Source organism: Bufo gargarizans, chromosome 8 (assembly GCF_014858855.1).
Source record: "Bufo gargarizans isolate SCDJY-AF-19 chromosome 8, ASM1485885v1, whole genome shotgun sequence".
NCBI classification, from domain to species: Eukaryota; Metazoa; Chordata; class Amphibia; order Anura; family Bufonidae; genus Bufo; species Bufo gargarizans.
This window is the reverse complement of record NC_058087.1, coordinates 170,223,153-170,243,812: the sequence shown is the minus strand read 5'-3', so window position 1 is coordinate 170,243,812 and position 20,660 is coordinate 170,223,153. Positions and strand designations below refer to the sequence as shown.

Genomic DNA, 20,660 nt, shown 5'->3' with positions numbered 1-20,660 from the left:
GAGGCAATTTTAGATTTAGTATTCACAAATGGGAATTTGGTATCAGATATTACTGTAGGGGAAAGCTTGGGATCTAGTGATCACCAGTCAGCGTGGATTACTATAAGTACAGTGACACCACACAAAAACAAAAGTTTTAGATTTTAGAAAAACAGACTTTTCTAAAATTAGATTAGTGGTATACGAGTCCCTCTCAGATTGGAACAGTTTCAATGGAGTCCAGGAGAAATGGGACTACCTAAAAGTGGCACTATTGAAGGCAACAGATATTTGCATTAGGCTTGTCAGTAAAAGCAAAAAAAGGAAGAGACCACTGTGGTACTCAGCAGAAGTGGCCAAAATAATTAAAAACAAAGATAGCATTTAGTAATTATATATAAAAAAAAAAAAAAGAGGATGACAGGCAAATTTATAAGATTAGGCAGAGAGAGGCCAAACAAGTTATAAGAGCTTCTAAAGCACAGGCAGAAATGAAATTAGCTCAGTCAATAAAAAAAAGGCGATAAGACATTCTTCAGATACATAAATGAAAAAAAGGAAACTAAAATAAGGAATTGCCAAATTAAAAACAAAAGGAAGGTATATGGAAGAAGATAAAGAACTAGCTGACTGCCTCAATGAATACTTCTGTTCAGTTTTTACAAAGGAAAATGAAGGAAAAGTACCTCAGTTAGGAAGGAAGACTAATGAATCTTTTGATGCATGTGTCTTTACAGAGGAAGAGGTTCTAAGTCAGCTGTCTAAAACTAATACAAATAAGTCACAGGGGCCTGATGGGATACACCCAAAGCTATTAAAAGAGCTTAGCGGTGAACTAGCAAAACCATTAACAGATTTATTTAACCAATCACTGGTAACAGGAGTCGTCCCAGAAGATTGGAAATTAGCAAATGTGCCCATTCACAAGAAAGGTAGTAGGGAGGAATCGGTCAACTGTAGGCCAGTAAGCCTGACCTCAATAGTGGGGAAATTAATGGAAACCATACTTAAGGAGAGGATTGTGAAACATCTAAAATCCCATGGATTGAAAGATGAAAAACAGCATGGGTTTACTTCAGGGAGATCATGTCAAACTAATCTTATTGATTTTTTTTTGAGTGACTAAAATAATAGATGGCGGAGGTACAGTAGACCGCTTATCTAGACTTTACTAAGGCTTTTGATACTGTCCCACGTAGAAGGCTTATCAATAAATTGCAGTCTTTGGGCTTGGACTCCCCATATTGTTGAATGGATTAGGCAGTGGCTGAGGGACAGGCAACAGAGGGTTGTATTCAATGGAGTATATTCAGACCATGGTCTTGTTACCAGTGGGGTACCTCAGGGATATGTTCTGGGACCCATATTGTTTAATATCTTTATCAGCGAAATTGCAGAAGGCCTCGATGGTAAGGTGTCTTTTTGCTGATGACACAAAAATTTGTAACCGGGTTGATGTTCCTGGAGGGATACACCAAATGGAAAAGGATTTAGGAAAACTAAATTTTAGTTGCCAGATTTTTGACCATTCCTCTAATGTTAATAAGTTCAAGATAATGCACCTGGGGCGTAAAAACCCAAGAGCAGAATATAAAATCAGTGATACAGTCCTAACCTCAGTATCTGAGGAAAGGGATTTAGGTGTCATTATTTCAGAAGACTTAAAGGTAGGCAGACAATGTCATAGAGCAGCAGGAAATGCTAGCAGAATGCTGGGGTGTATAGGGAGAGGCATTACCAGTAGAGAGGAAGGTGCTCATGCCGCTCTACAGAGCACTAGTGAGACCTAATTTGGAGTATGCTCAGTACTGGAGACCATATCTCCAGAAGCATATTGATACTTTGGAGAGAGTTCAGAGAAGAACTACTAAACTTGTACATGGATTGCAGGATAAAACTTACCAGGAAAGATTAAAGGACCTTAACATGTATAGCTTGGAAGAAAGACGAGACAGAGGGGATATGATAAAAACTTTTAAATACATAAAGGGAATCAACAAGGTAAAAGAGGAGAGAATATTTAAAAGAAGAAAAACTGCTACAAGAGGACATAGTTTTAAATTAGAGGGGCAAAGGTTTAAAAATATCAGGAAGTATTACTTTACTGACGGTAGTGGATGTATGGAATAGCCTTCCTGCAGAAGTGGTAACTGCAAATACAGAGAAGACGTTTAAGCATGCATGGGATAGGCATAAGGCCATGCTTCATATAAGATAGGGCCAAGGGCTATTCATAGTATTCAGTATATTGGGAAGACTAGATGGGCCAAATGGTTCTTATCTGCCGACACATTCTATGTTTCTATGGATAAAAAATGTGACTCTCCTAAAACGTTCCTGGGAAATCAACACAGCCATGCTGAGGCCCAGCATTGCTGCCACCTGTACAGCAAGATCTCTTCGGTTTGGCTTGGGGAATTAGAAAATCACCTGGCCTCAGGTACTCCTAGGGAAGAAATCCTGGCTTCCATTCCCACCCTCAAACAAGCATCAAATTTATCTGATGCCTCTGCAGATTTAGTTAGGTTATCCACTAAATCTGCGCCTCTCTCCAAATGACACCTGCCGTGCTGTTTGGCTCCGTTCCTGGTCAGGAGATGCTGACTCAAAAAAACGTCTTTGCTACATTCCCTGTGAAGGTGACCATCTGTTCGGCTCCATTCTTGATGACATCCTTGACAAAGCCTCAGATAAAAAAGGATTTCCCCAAGACACAAGGTTTTACAATTCCTGGATAAATTTTCGAAACCAATAAAGATTAAGACAGGACCTCAAGAAGAAGGAAAATTCTTCAAGATGGCAACAGTCTAAAGGCAGAGGAAAAGGGTTTCTTTTTAATTCCGAAAACAATACATGACCCTCACAATGATGCCAGTTTTCAGGTATGATAAACCAAAAAGAAGGAAAAACTGGAACTGCAAATAGTATTTGCTTTTGGGCGCTGTTTGGCTGAATATATAACGCAGGAGGTGAATTAAAAGAAAAAAGTTATTTATTTGTCTACGCGTTTCGAGGGAATTGGACCCTCTTCCTCAGGACAATCAATGATACAGTAAAGGACAGTATGCATTTATTTATACACTTGTTTTTGGCGCCCAAACTCAATTTAGGGGGCGGGGCTATGGGCGGAGTTAATATACACATATAAGCATATAGACAAACATAAGTAAAAAAAATCAGTCTAATATAGATAAAAACAAACTTAAAACCACTTCATATGGGCATACGGTAGTCACTGGAGTGAAAAATATGCACCAGTGGTGAATATAAATAGAGAGAAGCAGGGGGAGGTAATGCTTAAGGACGGGACGCTAAGCCACGCCCACTTTTGTGATGTCACACTCGAGGGGAGGTTTTTTGTCATACAGAAGTATGACACCAATCCAATAGACCAGGAGTACAGACATATCGATGTCCGCCAAAAATCCAATTTTTATCCGTCATATATTCAAGGGCACTGCATACCCACTTTTTTTGACCTGATTTCAGCTGACCTCAAGACTCTAACCAAAAAATCAGCTATTCATAATCATAATGGTAATTTGACCAAATCCGAACAAGTAGCATTGAACACGCTCAAAAATAACCGTGATATAGTTATCCGTCCTGCCGATAGGGGGGGGGGGCAATAGTCATTCAGAATTACACGGAGTATGAAAATGAGGCCCAAAGAATTCTAGGCGACACCGAATATTATACTAAAATATGCCATAACCCCTTTACAAATGTAAATACCAATCTAACCAACCTAGTGAAAGAGGCCCATGGTAAGGGTTACATAAACAAAAAAGAGAAAAATTTCCTTCTACCAAAAACTCAGTGCAACCCCTATTTCTATCACCTCCCAAAAATTCATAAGAATAAAGATAACCCCCCAGGCACATCCCATCGTTTCCAATACCAAATGTGCAACCAGCAATCTATCCCAATATATGGACCTTCACTTACAGCCATATGTAAAAAACCTACCCACGTATTTACATGACTCCAGTCAGCTCATCCGGGAATTAAAAATTATAAACTGGGAGGAATCATATGCTTTTCTCACTTTAGATGTCACATCACTATATACCAACATTAAACACGAACTAGGCCTCCGGTGCATCCAATCAGTGCTTGAAAGGGACATCAACTTAAAATCATCCCAGGTTTCTTTTCTACTACAAAGCTTACAGTTTATCTTAGAGAATAACTATTTCATATATAATGGAAACATCTACCACCAGTGTAAGGGGACCGCTATGGGGACACGAGTAGCGCCGTCCTTTGCTAATTTATTTATGGGGGAGTTCGAAGAACTACACATAACCAAGCATTCAATCTACAAAAACAAAATCATCTTTTTCAGGAGGTATATTGATGATATATTCATTATATGGGATGGGGACGAACTCTCTGCCAAAACCTTCTGCCAATCGCTTAACGAAACAGATTGGGGCCTTACTTTCACTCTCAACTTTAACAAAACGGAAATCGAATTCTTAGACATTATCATTCAGAGTCACAATAGCACCATATCCACCAAAACATACTTCAAACCGGTAGATAGCAACAGTTATATCCATTATTCCAGTTTTCACCATAAAAAATGGTTACAAAACATACCATACAGCCAATTCAAACGAATAAGACGCAACTGTACATACAAAGAAGACTACATACAACAAACAGACACCATACGTAAACGATTTTCGGCAAAAAAATACCCAGCCAAACTGATAAAAAACGCCTTGAAAAAAAGTTCCATTGTGTCCCAGGAGGAATGTCTTATAAAAACCTCCAAAAAACAAGAAAAACAAGACCGTCTTAATTTTATCACCCAGTACAGCACGTCAAATGGACATATTAAGAATGTTTTAGCCAAACATTGGCATATACTACTCCAAGATCCATACCTCTCAAAACACCTAGCGCATAAACCAATCATTACGTATAGACGAGCCCCTACGATAAAAAGCATTTTGGCCCCCAGCAAACCTAGACAACACAATGAACCACAAAATAAATCTAGTAAAATTACGGCACAGAATGAGGGTAGCTACAAATGCCGGTCTAGGCGATGCTTATGCTGTAAAATAATCACTCACAACCAAACCACATTTATGTCAAACCGTAATAAAACATCCTTCCCCATAAAACAATACATGACGTGCCAGTCTTCCTATGTCATATATCTAATCGAGTGCAGTTGCGGTTTGCAGTATGTGGGGCGCACGACACAGGAGTTACACTGTCGACTTAATCAACATAGATACAATATACGACGCCTATACCAGAAACACGGTCTGTCAAGACACTGTGCGACAACCACAGAAAAACAAAAACACCCAATAAAAATAACTCCTATAGAATATATACCTGATAACCCATTTAATCGGTTTGATATCCTACAAAAACGTGAAGTCTTCTGGATATATCAACTTGACACGCTAACGCCCCATGGTCTTAATGAACTGAGTGAAACAGTAATCTAATCAAATAACATATGTCACTACCTATGTCTTTTAGAATTTTATACATTATATATTTTTTGTATGATAGTACCTCTATCTATATTTGCCTGCTATGCTAATTTCCTCTTACTATGTGCATTTTTGAATTTTCTTACCATTCATCCATTCCCCTTCCCAATAACGTCTTGTATAGCGTTCTATCCACTAGCATACTAGACCGAACGGCATCTTCAAGGACCCGCCCCTTCAGCCCACGTGCCAAAATAGTGGGGGCATGTCCCACCATTTCGCATAGTATAGTATAGTATAGCGCTTCCCAGCGCTTCTGTTACCTAGCAACACTCAACTTTCCCCCTTAGCGTTACGTCATAAGTAGGGGCGTGGCATAATGACCCGTCCTGTAGCATCACCTCCCCCTGCTGCTCTTTATTTACATCTACTACTTGTGCATATCCCTCACTCCAGTGACCACTGGACGTTTGTACCGATTGTCTCTAAGTTTCTTTATTCGTATAGTACTGATTACCGCACCTCCTGTTTATTTATATGCATATCAACCCCGCCCGTAGCCCCGCCCCCTTAGCACTTCTATCATCTCTATTACTTAGCAAAAACCTCCCCTCGAGTGTGACATCACAAAAGTGGGCGTGGCTTAGTGTCCCGTCCTTAAGCATTACCTCCCCCTGCTTCTCTCTATTTATATTCACCACTGGTGCATATTTTTCACTCCAGTGACTACCGTATGCCCATATGAAGTGGTTTTAAGTTTGTTTTTATCTATATTAGACTGATTTTTTTGCTTATGTTTGTCTATATGCTTATATGTGTATATTAACTCCGCCCATAGCCCCGCCCCCTAAATTGAGTTTGGGCGCCAAAAACAAGTGTATAAATAAATGCATACTGTCCTTTACTGTATCATTGATTGTCCTGAGGAAGAGGGTCCAATTCCCTCGAAACGCGTAGACAAATAAATAACTTTTTTCTTTTAATTCACCTCCTGCGTTATATATTCAGCCAAACAGCGCCCAAAAGCAAATACTATTTGCAGTTCCAGTTTTTCCTTCTTTTTGGTTTATCCTACTTCGTTTTCGCATTTAATTCTTAAATGCGCCCTGGAACTTAGGCTGCAGCAAGGCACCCTTGGCCGCTGGTCCATTTACCAGCCAGGCTCGTCAAAGGCGTTGTGACTCTTCACAACAGAATCTGGTAAGCGCATTACTTTTTCATTACTGTTATCATTATATACTGTACTACACAATTGGCGCTGCCTTTCTCTTCTCTCCTTCACTTTAAGTTTTCAGGTATGAGGCAGAATAAGCTTTTTTTTTTTTTTTCTTCTTCAGCCAGGGAATCTATCACTACTTCCCCTGGGGCCTAAATACACTTAAAATAGTTTTTTGAGTTTGCCTCCCATCCAACTAATCGGGTCATGTCTAACAAATTTTTGTCCCCTCCTCAGCATCAGTTAGCTTTGAAAATGGAGGTGAGCCTGTTTCTAGAAAAACAGTTCCTGATCTATATTCCTCTGAACAGGGATCAGGATTTTATTCATATATAATTTTTTTTCTTTTTTTTTTTTTCTTTTCTTCTAGTAACAAAACCTAATGGATTCTTTAGATTTAATGATTAATTTAAAGCCCTTAAATAAATATGTAAAATGGAAAAAAATTAAAATGGAGTCTCTAAAATCCACCACTAACATACTGGGGATAGACAGGTTTATGGTTACCATGGACTTATCTGATGCTTACTATCATGTTCCCATCTCTCTAGAACACCAGAAATATTTAAGGATAATGTTTAAATATTGTGCCATTTCCAGTTCCAGACACTTCACCAAAAGTGCAGTGGCCTCTATAACTCTTACTGTATTTTTTGCCCCCGTAAGACGCATCTAGGTTTTAGAGAAGGACAATAAAAAATATTTTTCATTAGACCTCAGATCAGCAATCAGACCCCCCAATCATATCCCCAATGTTAATAAGATCTCAGATCAGACCCCAATATAAAGACGCCCAATCAGACCTCAGATGAGACCCCCATGCCTCATACCAGTCCCCAGCCATATGTGATCAGTCCCCAATCATACAATCAGCCCCCAGTATTAATCAGCCGCCAGCCATGTGTACTCAGCCGCCAGCCATATGTGAGGAGCCCCCAGCCATAATTCAGCCTCAGATCGCAAAATAAAAAAAACCCACTTACAGCTCCTGCTCCTGGACGCCGCCGCTCCTCACATCGCGATCCTCTTCCTCCTGCGGTTGGCTTTGCTGTGAACTGGCGCGCACAGTGTGAGGTCACAGAGCACCCTCACGCTGTGCGCAGCCATCACAATCGAGGACCAGGAAGCGGTGAGTACAGAGCCTTCACCGCTTCCTGGTCCTCCGGTACTAATAAGCGCTTCCATAATGGAAGCGCTCATTAGTATTCACCCCATAAGACGCAGGAGCACTTTTTCCGCCACTTTGGGGGGGGGGGGTGCGTCTTATGGGGTGAAAAATACTGTAAATAGAAGTTTGGAATAACCAGGACTTTTCACAGTACTGGCTGACCCTCTAAACTAATTAGAGGGGGGAAAAGGCTGTTGTAAGAGTGGTGACCAATAACCCAGTGGTCACTCTGGCTGAGCTCCTAAAGGACTCTCCAACTGTGAGAAACAAGAGTCTCTGGTCTGAAGGAACCAAGATTAAACTTTTTGGCTTCAATTTTAAGCTTCATGTCTGGAGGAAACAGGGCACAACTTATCACTTGCCCAATACCACAGCATGGTGGTGGCAGCATCATGCAGTAAGGGTGTTTTTCAGCAGCTGGGACAAAGAGACTGGTCAGGGTTGAAGGAAAGCTAATGGAACAAAGTACAGAGATATTTAATGAAAACTTTGATCCAGAGTGTCCTGAACCTCAGACTGGGCTTAAAGTTCACCTTCCAACAAGACAATGACCTAAGCACACAGCCAGAATAACATAGGAGTGGCTTAGGGACAACTCTGTGAATGTCTGAATCGCCCAGCCAGAGCCCTGATATGAACCCAATCGAACATCTCTGGAGAGACCTAAAATATCTTGTCCACCGATGGTCAACATCCAACCTGACAGAGTAGGAAAGAATAGCAGAAAATGCCCAAATCCAGGTGTGAAAACCTTGTGGCATCATACCCAAGAAGACTGGAGACTGTAATCGCTGCCAAAGGAGATTCAACTAAATGGTCTGAATACTTAGGTCAATACAATTATTTTAGTTTTTCAGTTTCAATAAATTAGCAAAGATTTCTAACATTCTCTTTTCACATTGTCATTATGGAGTTTTGAGTGCAGAATGATGGGGGAAAAACTGGAACATAAAATATGAAAGGGTGTGAAGACTTTCTGAATGCACTGTAGATTGCAAGCTCTTGTGAGCAGAGCCCTCATTCCTCTCGTTTGGTGCTATGTAATGTGTGATTTTGTTTGCACATGAACCTTCTGATTTGTAAAGCACTGAACAATATGTTGGTGCGATATAAAGATTATTATTATTATTATACAATAGTCCCATAAAGGTACCCACAGAGTACTGACTACAGTTCCTTGTTGTAGAAATGCTGTGTGTATCTTCTATCTGGTGATTCGAGCTCTGGACACCATGGAGGACGACATGACCATCAGTCTGGAGACCAAAATCCCCATTTTGCATAAGTTCCACACGTACCTGTACCAGGCAGACTGGAGGTTTACAGAGAGCAAGGATAAGCATCGTGTAGTTCTGGAGGACTTCCCCACGGTAAGATGGGCTGATGTGGGGTAGAAGGGTCAGAGGCAGATCTTGTGTGGTATCTGGGGCTCCTGGAAAGGTTTGCATGTTAAAACTCAGAAGGAGTGGTCGCGTGACCATAAAGAGGATCCTGGGAGCGCTGCTGCTGTGGGTAAGTGTCACTGTCCTAATTTTCTCTCCACAGGTTAGATTTGGACGCAATTTTTAAGGTAGGGCTGGAGAACCCCTTTAAGGTTTAAGAAACTTTATCTTAGTGACCTGCATCTGGAAGCTGTAAATCACTTTTTATGTTAAGGAAAGGAGCTTCTTCAGGATCCTATATAGCACACCGTATACCAGAAAGAAAAAAAACTGGCCTCCTCTAATATCCAAAGGAGCAGTTCATTTTGGTACAGAGGACAGTGCAGAACATGAAGTACCATCCTGTTCTGTAGAGAGTAGCAACTAAACAACAAGTACAGGTGTTTTACCTGATAAATGGCCATAGTGGTTGGTTGGATCTGAGTCTAATGAATTGTATGTGTCTAGTTTGAACTTACAGTTGTCTTTCCTGAGCCATTATATGTTGAAAATCTTATATCCTGAGGCCATTGGATCTTGTGGGATCAGTGTACAGGCATGTAATGGCATACAATGTTCATCTGCTCCCATATAAAAAAAAAAAAGTAAATTTTTTTTTTTTTTTATATATATATAAAGGTATTCCTCTTGACAGGGAAGCAAAGTGTCGATAAGTTCCCCTATTTTATTCTAAGCTGTCTGTCCTAGATTTCCCTAGAGTTCAGAAACCTAGCGGCAGTTTACCAGAAGGTGATTGTAGACATCTGTCAAAAGATGGGAGTGGTCGCGGCGGAGTTCTTGGAGAAGCAGGTGGAATCTCTCCTGGATTGGGATAAGGTAAAGAAACTTTCTTTTATCTCCTATACACAATTGTGTTTTTACTGTGCCAGTGCGTCTAAGAATGAAGAATTCAGTACCTTTGCTACTTATCTTCATTAAAAAAGTGTTGTTTTGTTTATGCAGCTCCTATACAAACCTTTGTTTCCATGATGGTAGACGACAAACAAGTTGTGTAGTCTGATCCTGCAGTTATACTTTTTTCCAACAGTCCCCTGCTGTTTGGTGAACAGATGGAAGAAAGTTGATGTCCATTGTGAGATCTATGTACACAATCCAGTTATATTTAGGACCCTGAGTGACCCCTATCCTATTTTGAGTTTATCCGCACTTGGGCTGAAACGATTACTCGATTAAATCGAGTAATTCGACCCCCCCAAAAAATCCTTGATGCTAATTTTTTGCATTGAGGATTAGTTTGTGTCATGTGACCACGTAGCGGGAGTGAAGCGCTTGCTAACTCACCGCTCTGTGGTTCACTCGCCGGCCTTTACCTTGCTGCACTCCGCTGAGGGAAACTTTGTGCACGTGTCCAGCTGCCATGCCGATCGGCGGTCTGCTGCTTTTCAGTGTGGAGTGTTCTTCCAGCAGCCTCCTCTGCAGTGCACCCCCTTTGGTCCTGGTCTGCAGGATGAAGAGGACGGGGGTCGTCTCGTTCCCCCGCCCAGATCCAAGAGGAACATGAGAGGGCTCTGCAGGAAGCCAACCACACGCTGTACCGGCCACCTGAGCAGATCAAGGGGGAGATCCAGGAGAATGAATGCTGCAGGCGCAGGGCAAGGGCACGGCCGTTAGCAGGTTAAATAACCCGGCCCTTCAAAGAGCCTATTGGAGTGGTGGGCAAGTAGCCGGCGGATCCTGATGTCAAGCAGTAGCAGGACAAGATCAAGGAGGTGAGGAGTCTGGGGAGTGGGGCTGGTATAACAGATGATGCCAGCCATTGCTTGTACCATGTGCTGGCACTGGAGGATGACATGACAGGTCACACTGGTGCAGAGGAGGGGGCGAGACTTGCAGCCTAGGTGGCACTTTATGTCCTGGCTTTCTGTTATACATGTGGGATCAGGGCTCAGTGCCAATTTACAGTAGTATGCAGGTTATGCAGCTTATTGTGGTAGCTGGCATCTACCAGGCATGATGCTGCGACTGGTTCACCTTGTCGGGTATATAAAGCAAATGCTTTATATAAATATATATATATTTTTTTTAATTAACGGATCAAAAGAAAAATTATGCAAACGATATTGACCCGCGAGATGGACATAAACATCTCAAAAGGAGTTCAATTGAGAACCTGATTATTTTGTGCAATCAGTAAAACAGGATACAAGCGTCTATGCACAAATATAAATGGTTTATTATACAATAGTTTAAAATACGACCAAAATGTATCAACATAAATTTCTATAATATACTAATGATATGCAGTACCCAGAATTCACCACTATATGGTGCCAACAAAACACTACTCAACCAACACAAAAATATTATGCAATACGGCTTTAAAATTGTGAGCGATATACAATCAATGGATTATGCGAAAAACTCAAGAAGATGACAGATACAAGCCCTTGCTCTGCCCAAAATAATGAAGACTAATCTCAGATAATGGTAGTGTTGTAACAAAACTTATAAATAATTGGCTTTATATAAAACTAGGGAATATAAAGATTCCCAACAGAGAGTTTCTCCAATATTATCCCCTTTATTCAGTTATATGCATGTAACTGAAATCAGAGAAAACATTGATGTAGCAACTAACGTTACACGTACGCAAATGAGCGGGTATGTGGCTAAGTATCAAGCCAATTAATTTAGATCAATACTACATGAAACAAAAATATACATTACCCAAGGGTCAAGTGATGTGCAGAGTCTTGAGGCACTCAGCTCTCAAGAGTTTTTCCGATAATGCAAATGTTTCTCCAGAGATCTACCTTTCTTTCCTTTTTTTTTTTCTTTCTTTTTGTCTAAGTTTTTTTTCTCTTTTTGGTATCTGGTTTCTTAACCCGAAATTTATTAGATGAACACACCCTCCTGGTCTGGAACTTTCCAATCATTGTTGGATGGGCGTGTGCATTGATAAGGAGCATGACGTCGTAATACTACCCAGAATGCACTTTTGCTACTGGTGTAGTATTAACTGCTCATATCTAGGTGGCACTGTTGTATAAGCTATAAGCATCATACCATTAAGGGTTAACTCATACATGCCTGATATTTTTAATACTACACACCTCTGACATCTGGAGGCCTTGTCTTAGAGCCGAGGGACAAACTCTGATTCGTGAATGTATACTTTGAGGAACATCTAGACAATTCTCACACTGTGGAATTAATGTTTAGATAAGAAATACAATGAAGCCTCTAAATCTGCAGGTGCAGTGTATCTTCTAAATGTATACTATATTGTTACAATAACACTAGCTTTTTGAACGGCACAGTAATCTTCCCATGGACTTACTTCGGCCTACATGAAAATTCATACAAAACAGTGAATATAAATCAACATTGGTCTTAAAGGCAATGAATACCCATTATAATTAGAATAAGTAGATATAACTGTTTACACTTATGAAAAGGCACAACAACCTGATGGCACTGGGGGATAGTGGAGCAGATGGCACTGTGGGGGAACTGATGCACTAGGGCTGATCGCACAGGGGGGAACGAAGGGTGTTGGGGACTGATGGCAGGGGGTCTGATGAGTTTTTATAAAGGAAAACAGTCTGTTAATTTAATTAACTTCTTATTAGATTACTCAATTAATCGGTAGAATACTCAATTACTGAAATAATCATTTACTGCAGCCCTAATCCACACCCCTTTTTTCCTATTATCACACCCATTTAACTGGAACCAGCAGAAGTTACTTACCTTATTGTACATGTAAATGAGGGGTATAGTCTTGGCCATTGGTCTTGGTGATTATCCCTTTTCTGCATGGAGCCATCTGAATTGACTTCCAGCAAGGACCCCTCAGCATGAATATACAGTATATGGTGCCCCCAAAGGGCTGTGAGCCTTTAATAACCTGTTTATATACATGCCTATCTATACTCCGGCCACGAGTCCAGCCTCTCTAATGCGGAGCTGCTGGCGTCACTCCATTACTGTGGCAACCAGCCCTGGTGATAGAAGCCTCACTAGCTTTGTTTTGCTTATTGGCTTTTATCCTGGTTCCTGATCTTCTTTTATTTATATATTTTTATTTTTATTTATTTTTTTAACCTAGCTTCCGTCTGCTGATTTTTGCCTCTGAGTTCTCCTGGTTTCACCCGGCTGTGTATTTGACTCTGCTTTGTCTCTACCCTTTGGTTGTGGTGTGAATCTCTGGTTCTGACTCAGTTTGACTTCACTTACCTCTTCTGGATTAGATCACATGCACTTACCCAAGTTAGGGACCACTGTCCAGTTGAGGGCTGTCATTTAGCACTTATCAGCCAATAGGTGAGGGCTGTGGTGCTGGAGGAATTTAGGGCTACACTGTTCCTTAACAAATATGACCCTTGTCTGATTGTGCCTATACTTCTTGTGAAGTATGGTCCCCTGAGATCTCTGTTGGAGATGAATATCTTAAGTAATAGAATTGACGTATAGTATTAACCCTGATACTTGGATTCTCTCTTCTTTGCTCAGTACTGTCTCTCTGCGTCCGGATTACCGGTGATCGGTATGTCCCGCCTGTTTTCTGCCTCAGGACTAGAAGACGCTATCATCGGCGAGAATACAAGACTCTCTGACTCTGTGGGGCTCTTCCTGCAGAAAACAAACATCATCCGAGATTACCTGGAAGACCAGCTGGAAGGAAGAGAGTTCTGGCCCAGAGAGGTGATTATAGGCTGATGGGGTGACATACCTCGCTGCTTGACTGTGAGCAAAACTGAATCTTTCTTTCTGTCCTCTTCAGGTGTGGAGCAAATACAGCAAAAAACTGTCAGACTTTGCCAAGCCGGAGAACGTAGTGCCGGCTGTGCAGTGCTTGAATGAACTGGTGACCAATACTCTGCAGTATGTGCCCGATGTCCTTCTCTACCTGTCCCGGCTGAGGAACCAGAGTGTGTTTCACTTTAGTGCCATCCCACAGGTGAGTGAAGAAGGAGCGGTGAAACCGCTTTAACACCACTTTAACTGCATGATTCTTCATGTCCTAACTCCAGTTACATAGAGTTGCATCCTGCTACAGAGACATAATGTACACATACAGCCAGAGGTTGACACAGAACAGGTGCAGATCTTTCCACTATACCTGATCTCTGTGAAGCCTACACTCCTGGTTTTGGCTCACAATCACTGATGGGAAGCCCAGACCAAAACACTGCCATGTGAATGAGGCTTAGGCCCCTTTCACACGAGCGAGTTTTCCGCGCGGGTGCAATGCGTGACGTGAACACTTAGCACCCGCACTGAGGGTCTGTGTACATGAGCGTTATTGTTCACGTATCAGTTCTGTGTTGCGTGAAAATCGCAGCATGTTCTATATTCTGTGTTTTTCACGCAGCCCTGGCCCCATAGAAGTGAATGGGGCTGCGTGAAAAACGCATTGCATCCGCAAGCAAGTGCGGGTGTGATGCGTTTTTCACTGATGGTTGCTAAGAGATGCGCGTGAAAACGCATCAAAACGCATTGCACCCGCGCGGAAAAAAAACTGAACGCAATCGCAGATAAAACTGACTGAACTTGCTTGCAAAATAGTGCGAGTTTCACTGAACGCATCCGGACCTAATCCATCACGCTCGTGTGAAAGGGGCCTTAAGGTGTACCAATACGTCTTAGGCCCCTTTCACGCGGGTGAGTTTTCCGCTCGGGTGCAATGCGTGAGGTGAACGCATTGCACCCGCACTGAATCCAGACCCATTCATTTCTATGTAGCTGTGCACATGAGCGGTGATTTTCACGCATCACTTGTGCGTTCCGTGAAAATCGCAGCATGCTCCTCTTTGTGCGTTTTTCACATAACGCAGGCCCCATCGAAATGAATGGGGTTGCGTGAAAATCGCAAGCATCCGCAAGCAAGTTTTTCACGCACTGTTGCTAGGAGACTATCAGGATGGAGACCCGATCATTATTATTTCCCCTTATAACATGTTTATAAGGGAAAATATCAGCATTCTGAATACAGAATGCATAGTAAAATAGGGCTGGAGGGGTTAAAAAATAAATAAAAAAAATGTAACTCGCCTTAATCCACAGAAGAGATGCCGGCTTCACGAACAAGTGGATTAAGGTTGTTAACTTTTTTTTTATTTTTTATTTTTTATTTTTATTTTTTACCCCTCCAGCCCTATTTTACTATGCATTCTGTATTCAGAATGCAATTTTACCTTATAACCATGTTATAAGGGGAAATAATACAATCTACACTACAACTAACCCAAACCTGAACTTCTGTGAAGTTTGGGTCTGGGTACCACAGTCAGTTTTTTATCACGCGCGTGAAAAACACATTGCACCCGCTCGATAAAAACTGAACAACGGAACGCAATCGCAGTCATAACTGACTGCAATTGCGTTTCTACTTGCGCGGGTTTGCCGCAATGCATCGGGACGCATCCGGACCTAATCCGGACACGCTCGTCTGCAAGGGGCCTAAGGCCTCTTTCACATGAGCAAGTTTTCCGCGCGCGTGCAATGCGTGATGTGAACGCATAGCACCCGCACTGAATCCTGACCCATTCATTTCAATGGGCCTGTGTACATGAGCATTTTTTTTTTCCCCCCCCGCATCAGTTCTGCATTGCGTGAAAAACGCAACATGTTCTATATTCTGCGTTTTTCACAAAGCCCTGGCCTCATAGAAGTGAATAGGGCTTCAGTGAAAAACGCATTGCATCCAGAAGCAAGTCCATTTGTATTGCTGCAAGTTTTCCTACTCCTCCTTGGCTAAAAATATTCCTCAAAAATGGCAAGAGAACTTTTTTTACTCTTCTGGAAAAAATGTAGTGCGTCCTCTGCATACAGCCGTGATTCTGGTCTATTGGGGGGTGTGAAGGGAAACACTCTTGATGCTTCTATAACAGTGATGGTGAACCTTTTTACGGACTGAGTGCCCAATCTGTAACCCAAAACCCACATATATTGCAAAGTGCCAACAGGGCAATTTAACCTAAATACTACAGTCCAATATAATATATCTTCCATGTACTTTATCATTTAGCTATAATAGCCTGCCTACATTCAATCTGCTGCCTGTGCCATTCATAGTGCACCCTGTGCTGATGAATGGCAGGAAAAGTCTAGGCATATTGGTACACCATAGACTTTTTCCAGGGTGTGGGTGCCCACAGAGGGCTCCGAGTGCTGCCTCTGGCATCCGTGCCATAGGTTCACCACCACTGTCCTATAATAATGCATCCTCCTTGTGTTCTCAGGTCATGTCTTTGGCCACCCTGGCCACCTTTTATAACAACCCGCAGGTGTTTAAGGGAGTGGTGAAGATCCGCAAGGGGCAGACACTGACGTTAATGATGAATGCCACCAATATGAAGGCGGTCAGATTCTTTATGTACCAGTATACTAATGAGGTAACTGAAATCTTCACTGTATGTACCACCACGTATGAAGAACCACACAAAGTGGACATTCTAATGGGTTGGGGAGGGTTGGGGGTCAATCAACTGAATGAAGCAGCCATAGCAAACAGTGGTTTTGTTTAATCGGTTACCAGGCAAAGCACCGTGCATATAGTTGTGGCTGTGCCTGGTACTGCAGCTGAGTTCCGCTTAGGGGGTCCTACACCCCACCAATCAGCTGTTGCAGGCAGGTTCCAGAAAGAACTCATTGTGAAAGCCTCCATCCACTGTGTAGTTTGTGGCATTGGCATATTCATTCAATGCCATTCATTCAATTGTCAGTGGATAGAACCCTTTTTTATTCTGGCTCCAACCACTGTATACTGTAGTTTCTCGCCGATTCCATTGGGGGACACAGACCATGGGTATAGCCTAGGCCACTACCAGGAGGAGACACTATGCAAATAAAGAAGAAAGCTCCTCCTCCACGGGCTATACCCCCAGGCTCCAACAGGAGGACCTCGGTTTTTGCTTAGTGTCGGATAAGGCGGTGACAGTTCTGCTTTCCTGTAGTTCTTCTACTCCTTTTTGTTTTTTTTTCTCATCAGAGGACGCAGGGCAGCATGGGGCTGCCGTGGTCTCTCAGTGGAGCGAGTGTCGGGGTCGAAATGGCGTCCCCGTCTACCTCCAAAACCCCCCCAGAACATAAGTGGAACTGGGCTCAACCTGCAGCTCTGGCGGCCTACCAGATCCAGGGTCACCTACTCCTGCCCTCTATCCAGATCACTGCCACTCCTTGTGCCAGCTAACTGAAGAGGTAAACCCCGCTGGTGTGGAGCAGAGGGTGAAGACTGCAGGACGCAGATGAGTATATGCGGCTCTCCTGCAGACCCAACCCCCCCGCCCTCCCTCTGTCTCCCTGTGTGACACTTAGGGCCTGCCTGGGTAAGCGTTGGTGAGACGGGGGAAGAGATTCCTGTCTTGAGGCAGTGGCAGCTTCATCATCTTCCGCCACAGCGGTATGCTGCCTGCGCCGCTCAGTTCTCCTCGGCCCGGGCAGGCCGTTAACCCCTGCATGGTGGGCGCCATTTTCGGCGATAGTTTTTTCATGTTTCCCGTGGCACGACTGGTGTACGGAGCCTATTTCTTCAGCTCCGGCGCTTCCGCTTTGCCTCAGTGCTTCTCTGCTCGTGGCTGCTCCTCACAGGTCGCTGTAGGGCGGTTTTTTGCTTACCATCTGAGCAACAGTAGGAGACCCTGACCTTTCTGGGATTGTCGCCATCATGCAAAAACCCGGGGCCCCCCAAAAGTCCTCCAAGGCGGCTACTCAGGACCCACTGGAGTCCTGCAAGGTCTGCTGCTTGCCACTATCGGTCACAGGTTCCTGTAGTTCTTGCCTTGCCTCGGGACAGAATCATCAACCTCCGCCTCCTCTCCCTCAGCCCAGTCCTTCTTCCGCCCCTTTGGAGCCCGCGGAACCCTCCTGGGCCTCTGTCATATCTAGGGCGGCCGCAGAATTAGCCCAAGGCTCGCGTGCCGCCATGGCCTTTATGGAACGCATGGCAGCCACGGATCCTGTGGCTAGCACCGCTCCACCTCACAGTGCTTCCCACAGAGGACGCTCAACTGTTAAGAGGCAGCGTGCGCAGCACCATCCGTCCTCGGATGACTCTGCTTCCCCCCCCCCCCCTCGCCTGGGGGCGCACTCAGACTTTCCCCCTCCTCGCAGGGAACATAGGTCTGAAGGGGAACGATCCAGCTCGGACGAAGACACAGAACTGGAACCATCGCCTAAGCTGTCCACCATGGAGGCGGACTTGGTCACGGCGGTCCGTGACCCCTTTGATATACAAGGGGACCCTCCTTCCACTAGTAGCCAGGAATTCCCCCTTTTTCATTCCAGGAAACCAGAGGCGGTCGCATTCCCCATCCTTGGCGAATTTGCAAAGGTCCTTTCTAAGGCCTGGGACAGCCGTAATCACAGTTTTTCTGCCACAAGACGCATGGGTACTCTTTATCTATTTCCGTTGGAAAACATGCAGCAGTGGTCTTCCCCGACTCTGTGGATGCAGCAGTGGATGCCTGCCTTCCGATCAACATTCTGGAGGTCAGAGCAATTCTCCTCTCCCTTTCTCATTGGACTCCTCTCCTGGCGGGTCACCCGGTAAGGGTCCAGTCGGACAATGCCACAGCCGTGGCTTACATCAATCATCAGGGCGGGACCCGAAGCCGGATGGTGATGCAGGAGGTAAAAAGGATCCTCCAGTGGGCGGAGGGTCACGTTCCAGTAATGTCGGCAGTGTACATCCCAGGGGTCGACAACTGGACGGCAGACTTTCTCAGTCGCAACAAGGTGGATCCGGGAGAGTGGTCTCTGCATCCGGATGTATTTGAGGACGTCTTTCGCCGTTGGGGCCGCCCGGACATGGACTTGATGGTGTCCAGGCTCAACAACAAGGTTCCCACATTCCTAGCCCAAGCTCGGGATCCGGAGGCGTACGGGGTGGACGCTCTTGTGGCTCTGTGGCAAGATTTCGCCCTCCTCTATGTCTTTCCACCACTGCCTCTACTCCCAAAGGTTCTTTGCAGGATCGCGGCAGAAGGGATTCCGACCATCCTCATCGCCCCCGATTGGCCTCGCTGCGCCTGGTTCTCGGATGTCGCTCGGATGCTGGCAGACGTCCCGTGGCCTCTTCCTCTCGGGGAGGACCTGCTGTCTCAAGGACCGCTCTTCGACCAGAATTTACGGTCGCTTCGTTTAACGGCGTGGCTGAGTCCTCCATCCTGAAGAAGAGGGGCTTCTCGGACTCCGTCGTGAAGACCATGATCAAAGCCAGGAAACTAGCTTCCTCCCGGATATACTATCGTACCTGGAAGGCCTTTCTTGCCTTTTGCGAGAAGCTAGGTGTTTTTCCCCTTTGTTTCTCCGTTCTGGTGGTCCTCTCTTTTCTCCAGTCGGACCTTGAGATGGGAATGTCCCTGAGCTCCCTGAAAGGTCAGGTTTCGGCTCTAGCAATTTTCTTTCAGCGGTCCCTGGCTCTGCTCGGTCCTATGAGGACCTTCCTGCAGGGGGTGGCGCATTCGGTTCCTCTGTACATTCCTCCCCTGCCCCCCTAGGATCTCAATCTGATTCTGTCTTCTCTCCAGGCGGCTCCCTTTGAGCCTCTGAGGGAGGTTTCCCTGACTCTTCTCACCTGGAAGGTGGTCTTTCTGGTGGCCATCACCTCTATCAGGAGGGTGTCGGAGCTGGCCGCTCTTGCCTCTAGGAAGCCCTTTTTGGTCTTCCACAGGGATAAGGTGGTGCTGCGCCCGGTCCCTTCTTTTTTGCCCAAGGTTGTCTCCGCCTTCCCCCTTAATGAGGACATAGTCCTGCCCTCTTTTTGTCCCTCCCCGGCGAACCCCATGGAGCGCGCTCTACATTCCCTGGACGTTGTCCGTGCTTTGCGGGTGTACCTTTCGGTTACTGCCCCCTTCCTCCGTTCGGACTCCCTTTTTCTTGTCTTTTCCATTGGGGAACACAGCTCCCACCCATTTTTGTCACTTGCAGGAGGGGTTGGTTCAATTATGTTGGGACCTTATGGTTACGGTCCGATGGCGGTATTCCTTTGTTATGGTTTTTTCTTTTACAAATTTTTTTTTGGTCTCCTCCTACTGCTTTTGCATGCACTGAGGTCCTCCTGTTGGAGCCTGGGGGTATAGCCCATGGAGGAGGAGCTTTCTTAATTTGCATAGTGTCTCCTCCTGGTAGTGGCCTAGGCTATACCCATGGTCTGTGTCCCCCAATGGAAAAGACAAGAGATTTTACAGGTGAGTTTCACAAAAAATCTCCTTTTCCAGGGCTGGAGGCTGCCCAAATCAGATTGAGGTGCAGTAGCAGGCACAGCCACCGTTGTGTATATATAGCTCTCTGTCTGGTACTCAATAAAGAGGATGCAGTCCCTTTATTCAGCTGATTAAACCCCCCGCCCCCCACTCCAATCAAATATTGATGGCTTATCTTAAAAATGTGACATATTACTGTCCAGGAAATCCTCTAGAACAGGAATGCTCTACCTGCGGCCCTCC

At 44.3% G+C, this 20,660-nt stretch overlaps 1 protein-coding gene across 1 annotated transcript in view; it reads left to right on the top strand.

Moving 5' to 3' along the window:
* The window catches only part of LOC122944547 (squalene synthase-like), a 111,809-nt gene that overhangs the window by 61,401 nt on the left and 29,748 nt on the right, over nt 1-20,660 (top strand). Inside the window, exons 3-7 of the mRNA XM_044302947.1 lie at nt 9,012-9,195; nt 9,955-10,083; nt 13,723-13,914; nt 13,994-14,170; nt 16,455-16,607. Coding sequence (XP_044158882.1) covers nt 9,012-9,195; nt 9,955-10,083; nt 13,723-13,914; nt 13,994-14,170; nt 16,455-16,607 — 835 coding nt within the window. The remainder of the gene's footprint in view (nt 1-9,011; nt 9,196-9,954; nt 10,084-13,722; nt 13,915-13,993; nt 14,171-16,454; nt 16,608-20,660) is intronic.